Consider the following 9,505-nt stretch of genomic DNA (forward strand, 5'->3'; position numbering starts at 1 on the left):
CGACGCTTTAAGTCATCAATTCGGGACTCTTTATAGCTTTTTTTTTTTTTTTTTGCACCTAATCCTCACAAAGTACAAACGATTAGTAAATTCATCCCAAATAACTACCATCAAAAAATCGTTGATATGTTTTTTCTGTCACTTTATGCATAATAAATATATAATTTTTTCTGCATATATATAAGGAAATGGGTTCAATCAATAAAAACGTTTTTTCAACCCCATTTTTTTCTCACTTGACATGCTCTTTCAACCATCTTTCTTTTTTTTCTTCAAAAAATCTCATAAACGTCCTCTCTACCTTAAAATTGTTGGATTTGAAAAAAGGAAGTGTCATTGAAATTCAATTTCAAAATACCTTTTCATGGATCCTAGGAAGGAAAAACACCATGCAGCAGAGTTAAGAAGAGATAACCAACTTGCTCCCACAAGTCCAACGTTCATGAGAATCAAATTGAGTACAAGCCTTCTAGCTGCCAACCAACCCGACCAATTACCCTGAACCCCTTGAGGCAATAAAAGGAAATTCAACGATCTGCTTCGAAGGTTGTGATTATGAGCGTGCAATGTTGAACACATTTGTAAAAACCTTCCAAAAATAAAACGATTTTCATTATCCCCTTTACATGCAAAACTGTTGGCACAAACGTATAAAGTTACGTCTGACCAGAAATTTGTCACGCATGCATTAGCAAATGCTGTCCTTTGGATGTACAAGTGAACCAATAACTCAATCTAAGGGAGTTCGGCTCCCATTTGGGTGGTAAGATACTCCTCCCGCTCACCTGAAACCAACAAGTCCCCATGTCTAAGGTATGGTTGACCAAGACCATGGTGAAGTCTCCATGACAAGGTCGGGTCCATACATGATCGCTTACCGAAATAGAAAGGTCTAGTCAATAGTTTCAGGGAAAAGGAAATCCATATTGGCCGGGAGACATCTAGATTTTGGAGAAAATCAGTCATGAGATGCAGCTGTTACCTCCATTTCCTTTGCCTCAAGTTACAACTAGTTGCCAAAAAGAGCTTGAGATCGCAAGCCAAAGCAGGTCTAAGAGTTCAGTGGTCAGAACCACCATACAGTTTCAGTAGGAATGCCCCAAAGATCCCCCGACCAATCCACTAGGTGCAACAAAAAAATGGAATGTTTTCTAGGTAACCATGCATGGAAGCCAAAAATGAAATTTTGATCTATAAAACTAGTGCCGGAAGGTTGGCCTAATAGCCTGTCGTAGGGTGACGATTCAAATCTTGAAAAGTGCCACATGCAAATGGCAGAAGATAGTGACCATCCACAGCAATCATACAAAAAGGGAAGCACCGATTCATGGCTCCAAGCATGAAGACCATGCAAGGGATTCCTGCATGATCCAAAACGCAATCTTTTAGCTTGAAATGTAGGTGTTGAGCAGCATTTCCATTAATTAATGAGACTGAAACTCACTGATTCAGGTCAAGTCAGTCATTGGTACTATAAATGTCAGAAAAGTGAAGGAAAAACCTATACAAGGAACAAGAAAGGAATTCTGTAACATTTTTTTCGATGCTGATTGAATGGGAGACACGGGATTGACCTACTGATGCTACTGACGGTGGTAGGGTTTTGGCCGTCGCTCTGTTCATATAACTTTGATCCTTCCACGAATCTTCTTTTCAGATTGTCACTTAACCCGTCCACAAGTGAAGAGATTGCATCCAACATTGCTAACTTTGGATTAGGCTGATTCATACAACTGCAAGAGACTCATGAGCAACAACTCGGGAAACATGCGCTTAAAATGCATCCGTGAAATTTATATGCTTGCAAGAAACAGCAGTTGGAGAGATTCATTATTTGCAGAGAATTTGTACTCGAAAGGAAGTTGTCCATGAGTAAACTCAACCAGCGGGGAGTTGCATTCAAAATGATGAAGCGCAAAGGTTAAAAAGAAAACATCAGGAGGGGCTGGCAGCTACAGCGTCTGCACCTTCAGATTCTTTCGCTTCAAATACTCAGCCCACTCAACAGGCTTCCGAGAGCTTCCTCCGTAGGTTACATGCTTTGGTAGTTGTTTGCCGTAACTCAAAAAGGTCCCCCCGTTCATCACAGCCTTTGCAACTGCAGTCGCCTGTGAACCATCGCTAAAATTTATGGCAGCACTGGGGCTTAATTCACCGACCAATCGTTTCATGTACCTGAAGAGGAAGGATCAAATAGTCAAAAAGAAATTCCCATAAGTATCGAAAGCAAGGGAAAATTGGGTTTCTGAGTGTCAAAACAACTCTCGGTTGTCACCAGAAATTATTTCCATGATTTTTACATCGTTATATCTGCATCAAGGCCAATTTTACTTTTTAAGCAAACAGAAGGGGGAAAAACATTGCGAAATGTTCAGATAAAGAGACCACAAAAATGTTGAAAACAAACTCTCATTTGAATCCAAACAGGGTATTCTGTAGCCAGTGTGCACAATAGGGTCTTGCCAGACAACCGAGATAATATGCAGGAACTCATTTTTCATTGCAGCAGGAACAAGAACATCACCCCGTAGAAATAAAAATAAGTTATAGCTTTAATCAGCACACAGTAATTTTAACTCAAAAAGCAATGTCCTAGCAGAAGCCGCAGAATGACAGGCACAGCACCAACCAAAAGCTTTTTGCGATCCCAAACAAAGGGAAAGTTTTAGAAGAAAACTTGTGAAAATAATTAAGAGAGATTCACAGATATTCATTTCATTTCTATACCACAATTTGGAGAGGAGAGGCAGAGAGAGTATTATTTTTGAAATTGAAAAATAGCTGGTAGTAGTATGTTCCTGGCTTAAAGTAACATTCTCAATAGTCCTATTGAAGTATTTTACCTAATGGTTCGGTTGATATGTGGGAGTCAAAACTGGCAAATGATTATCTTGCAGGTGATGGCACAAGCATTTCCATCATTTGTGCACATGAGAAAAACAAGTTGACATTTAACCATTGCAGTACTTAAAATCATTAATTTGCGTGATGAAAGAGATTATAGAACAAAGTCACTGATACATGGTATAAATTACAAGAATGAATTTTCACAGGAACAAGATTCAGGCTGAGAAAAAGTATATGAGAAAATGCAATTGGAACATAGAAAAAATTTGTGACAAATTCTTCCAATAGCAAGAACATAGAGAAGTTATGCTTTCATCAATATAAAAAGAAATGCAGTAATGGACAAAGTAGACCTAAATCATAGATATACTTCTTACATGATGTTGGTAATTTTACTACAGTTGATTGTTATAACTAAACATGGAGAAACATAAGTACCATGTTCTTGTGTAACTCTCTGGCACAATAATATCTGCCCCAAGGGCCTTCAGCGCTTCAATAGTTTCTGGATTCCCAGGCTTGTCTTCAATTATACTTAGAGTCCGAAGCTTACGCTCCTTTGCCAGTTCAATTACTGCTTTCCCAATGTCACTATCACCACAATTTTGCACCAAAGCTCCACCTGCAATGGTACAAGGTTTCATCAGGCAACAATGACAACATCAGAAGGCAGAATCAAACAGTTTGAAACTCTTAAAGTAATTCAAAAACTAAACTAAGTTACAAGAAGATATATAAAAGTATAATCCAAATATTATTTTGGTTATTTAAGTTGACCACCCAAACTTTTGTTTCTTTTTCCTGCAGAAAGTGTTGCACTCAAGAGTTGAGCCTCCATTTGACATTAATGGGCCCTTAGTTTACACCGCAACACCAAGCAATCAGGTCTCAATGGCGCTTAAATCAAAATCAAGAATCTTTTCATAGTGGACATAAGTAAGATAGTAAAGAAGTTTTGAAACGTGAAGAGACAACAACGGAAACTATTTGAGAAGTGACTTCTCAGAAATTGATTGGTTAAGGTAATTTGTGTGCTTTAGCTATAACATTAGTTACGACTTGTATTACATATATTTGTAAAGAATATAAAAATTGTATACATTGAAATAAATAGCTATCCTGCTATCCTGAAGGTCGTCTACGGATAATGATTCGAGTAAAAACCAGTTTGTCTGGACTAACCTTCCAATACAATGTTCTCCTACTAGATTTTTTTTTTCCCTCTATTAAGAAATCCAATGGAAGCAATGACTCTACAAATTACACCAGTCAGAAAATGGTTCAGATCGAATTAGGATTTTTAGAATTTTTGTTTCAGTACCGATCATATAGAAGCATATCCCACTTACAAGATTAATTCGTCTGGGATCATAGTGACTAAGGCCTATGATTCGAACTTTTAATAGTTCGCCTGATCTCATTAGTTAACTCAAGAACACATTTCTGTTTTCAGTTCCAAGTATCACATCCAAGTGTAGGGTTCTAAAAGAAAGAATTAGAACTTAGAAGACTTGGAGTCAGCTTAAAGAAAGAGAACAACAATGTTTGCCTATCAGTGAAAGTTGAAAGGAAAATCGCTGTTGCATCTATTGCTACATCCACACCAAAGGGAATGCTTGTACAAGAAGTCCCCATCTGCGGTGCACAATTAGGAACCCACAACAGGTCCACTGCATGGGAACTAAAGCTATCTTGGACATCATCTGCACTGCTCTCTGCATTCATCGGAACATGATAAATAGATCACCTGTGCCCATTTTAAAAAATATGGCATCATCCTCCCTTTTCGGCAACCTAAATATACTAATCAACTTCTTGCTCCCCATCCTCCATTCCCCTCGAAACAGTATAACGGTTAATAAATTTATGTATCCTTGGAAATGCAAAACCACCGTCATTCTCCCGAAGCTACAGCCAACCACTTTCCACAAAGAAATAAAATTTATTTCAACAAACAGAAACCAGTTCAAAAATCACCATTCTGCATGTCCCACTACGCAAATTCCACAAACGAACTCCCGGGCCGCTCAGTCTGATTGCTTGCTTAAGTCATCATCTGATTAGCTGCAAATTTCCATAACTTAGAGCTCGTTCATTTCCTCTAATCTTTTACTTGTTCTATCACCTAATTCTCAACGAAAAGTCATCAAAAGGAACAAAGTGTCCGGATATTCAATCTATTGAACGATAAAAAGAGGGGAAAAAAAAAAAGGAATTTTAGTCCCACGATCGCTTGCAGCAACAACAGTCAAGTCTGTTGTCATTCAGAATTACTTGATGGACATTAACAGAAGATCCATAAATTCCCTTCCTCGTCCACAAATTCAAACGAACAAGAAGAAATAATAAGCACCAAATACTATCCGACCGCAGTTTGCTTTAGTACCCACAATCTCAGAAAATTTATGCGCTTCAGCGCATTTAAAATCGCGATCTCATATCTAGGGAAAAAAATATTCACTGGATATATCATCACCGACGGGATATATCAAAGAAGACTCCAAATGCACGAAATCGAGAATGGGGAGAAGGTGAGTAAGTTCTCCGCACCTGGCTTGAGAGCGAGCGCGTCAAGGATGGCTGCAGCCTTCTTCCTGACGGAAGACTCATCGGAGGTAGCGAAGCATCTGACAGTAGTGGTGGAGAGATTAGGATTAGGGTTCCGTGTAGCGGAAACGAGAGACCTGCGGATCGCCTGCATCCTCTCTCTCTCTCTCTCTCTCTCCCTTTCTCTCTCCTTTCTGTCCCTCTTCCTGTTAGCTCGGGACGATTTTCTTGGACTCAGATCAGGCCAAGATCCAGTTGTGCCCTAAACAGAGATCCATTAGACCCGTTGGGCAAGGGACAAAGGTCTGGGTTAGAGCCTGAATTGGGGGTGGAACTGAACTCACTACCTTTCAACCCAAATCAATGGCAGAGTATTTGGTGTGGGGCAGTTGTGCGGCTGCACAACTAATCAAGCCAACTTGACATCGATGCGAACTAGCTCAAAAAAATCGGTTCATGCTCGATTCGTTTATAAACAAGCCGAGTTCAAGCCTTTAGAGATACTTCAAACCGTTCGAGTTTCAAAAACTCAACTCATTTATACTCGACTTGACTCATAACTCTGTATAATGTTGCCAAAACCAGTTCACCGAATCACTGGTTTTATCATATCCAATTGATTCAAATTTAGAAAGAAAAAACCTACGTCTTATCTGAGTCCAAATTTTGAATTTGAAACGGGATCCCAACCACACTATCATGCATGAAAAACTGATTGATTACCAAAATATACTGCCATTGGATATAGGATATCTATTTAAAATAAATATAAGTTCGAATTTGAATCTGGTTTTGATCAGATACTTATTAAAACTGAATTCTTATCCGAATCGGATATCCTAAACGAGTGTTAAACTTTTTCCCCAAAGACAGCCGAATTCCATTCCATTATGGAGAGATTAAAAGTTAGAAACAGCATCTTAAAAGAGAAAATGCACGCGAACCGGCGATTTCAGAAGCAACTATTAAGGGTGCCAAATATCAACTAATTGGATTCAGCCTGGATCCAACCTCTACTGGATCAGACAGAATCCAAACCTGGACCAAAAAAGGAGATCCAATTGTGTTCCATGATACTAGAAAGTCCGATCCATCCATGGCTTGTGAAATCAAATCTTATTGGATTTGGGTTTCTCCGTGTGCATAAGGGAATCAAAAGAGGGTTCCTCTAAAAGAGGCCACTGGCCCCCTCTGGCTTTTTACAAAGCATGTTTCGGGCCCTTTTACGAGCTAGAGGTAGAGCGTACTAGAACGTGACAGTGATCACTCCAAGGTTCGAACATGAGTTCTTAGAGAAGTCAGACCACCTTACCGCTCAGTACGCTACCACCTCTCGGGGTAATGAGAAGAAGGTCGACCCTCCTGATTTGTAATGCAGGAAATTTTGGTGAAGTTTCACTAAATTAATCTTTTGATTCTGATGAGATCCTATTTTGATCGATCAAAGCAATGGACAAAAAATTTCTCCTCCATAATCATATTAATATCGTTAACGAAGTAGTGCTCTTATTCTTCAATCCAGCATATTTAGACCGAACATCATTATTCAAGTAAATCAAACATTAGAGAACGAACATAAAAGACAAATGAATTAACGTACTTCGTCTTTCATCTAATACAATTAGTACAATTAGTCGTGGACAAAGTGTCTTCTAGTCCTTGTATTTTGCAATCAATTCAACTGTACGTACGTAAGGGATTTGCTCTGAAATGACTGAAGCGGGAGCCCTGTCAAACCCTTATTATATATGATTCCAAAATTCGAACTTATGCCGACTTGGCCGTAACATCATTGTGACTAAAAAGTATCGAGAGGAATATGACACTATTTTAAACACTTGGTAACAGTTTCACACACACACACACACTAATAACCACGATTTTCAGATTAGCTAAATCTAGAGTGATTAAAAAAGTAACTTTAAACGAAGATGCCAACTTATAAAAGCAAAAACTTAATATAAAAATTAACTATATACATATATATAATTAGATTTTTACCTTCATTTTTCTCTCACATGCCTATGTACCACAATCTAGGCTGCCCTAGAATTCGTGAAAACTGAAAGAGGGAGATATATATATATATATATATATATAATTAGATTTTTACCCTTATTTTTCTCTCACATGTCTTTGTGCAACAATCTAGGCTACCCTACAATTTGTGAAAACTGAAAGAGGGAAATAAATGAAAAACTAGGTAGTTTAAAATCAAGATTGGCATTACTTCGTTTCTTATTTAAACATTGCATACACACACACACAAAGAGAGAGAGAGAGAGAGATTGCTATTATTAGGGCTGCAACACGAGCCAAGTTGAGCTGCACGAGCTCGAGCTCGAGCTCCACTTTGAACTTGAGTTGAGTTTGATCTAATGGGCTCGAGCTCGACTCAACTATACAACGTGAGCTTGAGCTTGACTCACTTAATTTGTTTGACACCTCATTAACTCGTTTAACTGGTTTCTTTTAACTAATTGAACTATGAATAACCATCTAAAAGAAAATCCAAAGAAAGAATATACATATTCTGCATCCAAATATCTCTTAAATAAAACTTAGCAACATAAACAAGATTTGAAGCAAGCCTGTGTTGCCCGTACTTCGAATGTGAGAAAAGAGATCATTATTCCCACAATGCATGTCTGTTCTTTGTGAAACAACTGCCTGTAGAATATATCTCTTTCCGGATTCCGACTGCAAGTTTTGAGAAGGAATGTTCCTATGGCTTGTAGGAATGAGATCCAAGTAGAGTCTGCAAAGGTGGAAGACGAGACCGAAGTCCTGTCAAGACCTCTGCAGAAATGGTCATTCCAGCAGAGACCAGTAGAGGTCATGATGCCTTCCATGGCTGCAGGCAGCAACTCAGTATTGCAAATGGCCAATCAATCAGGTTCTTTCTAACTATTTCAATCCATCAGTTCTTGTTGGAATAATTTCAATCCATCAATGTGCTAGCTAGCATCCATATGCCTTCTTTTGGCACTTTGAAATGATTGTACTTGAACATTACAAGGATGAACTTTAATGGAGAAAGCAAATATTGATGAACCCACTTTATAAAAAGTCTCCTGAAATCGACTGGTGCTAGCTATTCCTTTGTTTGACCAATACCATCAACCGCACACTTGAAGCCACATCTCAAGGATATTGAGCCATTAAAAAGAAAATGATGCAATGGGCTCATATCCCTTCAAAGAGCATCTCTCTATCTTAGAACGTATAGTGAGAACTATATGCATACATATATCTTCGAAGGTTGGCTTTCCTGAACTTGTTTGTCGTAACGCAAGGGTGCAGCAATATTAAGACATGGCATTTAAAGCGAAAAGTTCAAAATTCAGTCATGATGTTCAATATATTTGGACGGTAGTTACTGTTTGTTTTCAGTATATCAAGATCTAAGTTTTGTGATGCATGTGTTAAAGCTCGTTACATCTAATCATCGTAAACTTTGCAAACACTCGTTGTTTAGTTATCTACATCTTAGTCTATTTTCTGCCAAACAGACAACTTGGTGTTGGAAAGAGCCATACATAATTATGAAATTAGAGAGGCATACTCTGGTCGCTCTCAACTCTCAGCCAAGTCACTAATGTTTGCAAACAGAACAGTTTGTAATTGCTCATCAATCTACCCTAAAAGTTAGGATATATTTATAAAACACTTTAAGTTGTTTCATGAATCTACCTCAATTTTTATGTTATATTCATCAAACAATTACATGCTGTTTCATTTGCCAAACTTGTTGTGAAAATTATGTGCTTTATGCTCCATAGCACTGTCAGGGGTGGAGATAGACACAAAAAATATTTATTTTCATATTAACAATTCAGGGTAATTTTGGTTACACATATTAAAGCCCATTAAAAACTAAAATTGTATAACTGTTAGGTTTTTAACTAAAATTTTATAACTGTTAGGTTTTTTTTTCATTAACTCAAAAATTTAATATAAATAAGGCCTAAATGCTTTAAATAGGGTAAAAACGGATCTACGGATCTGGACCCAAATAAAACAATAATAAATAAAAATCCAAAAAGGTTTTGTTGTTGCTCCACTCCTGCATCATATTATACAGAAAAAATAAGAGGATTCAAATATTATA

At 37.8% G+C, this 9,505-nt stretch overlaps 1 protein-coding gene across 1 annotated transcript; it reads right to left on the bottom strand.

Moving 5' to 3' along the window:
- Positions 1-1,768: 1,768 nt before the first annotated feature.
- On the bottom strand, positions 1,769-5,603 carry LOC116247085 (uncharacterized). The gene is made up of 3 exons (XM_031619038.2): positions 5,398-5,603; positions 3,286-3,469; positions 1,769-2,175 (listed from the first exon to the last, which is right to left on the bottom strand). The coding sequence occupies exons 1-3, from the start codon at positions 5,546-5,548 to the stop codon at positions 1,953-1,955; spliced, it is 558 nt and encodes a 185-aa protein (XP_031474898.1). The 5' UTR covers positions 5,549-5,603; the 3' UTR covers positions 1,769-1,952.
- Positions 5,604-9,505: the final 3,902 nt, after the last annotated feature.

This window comes from Nymphaea colorata, chromosome 2 (genome assembly GCF_008831285.2).
Source record: "Nymphaea colorata isolate Beijing-Zhang1983 chromosome 2, ASM883128v2, whole genome shotgun sequence".
Lineage (NCBI taxonomy): Eukaryota > Viridiplantae > Streptophyta > Magnoliopsida > Nymphaeales > Nymphaeaceae > Nymphaea > Nymphaea colorata.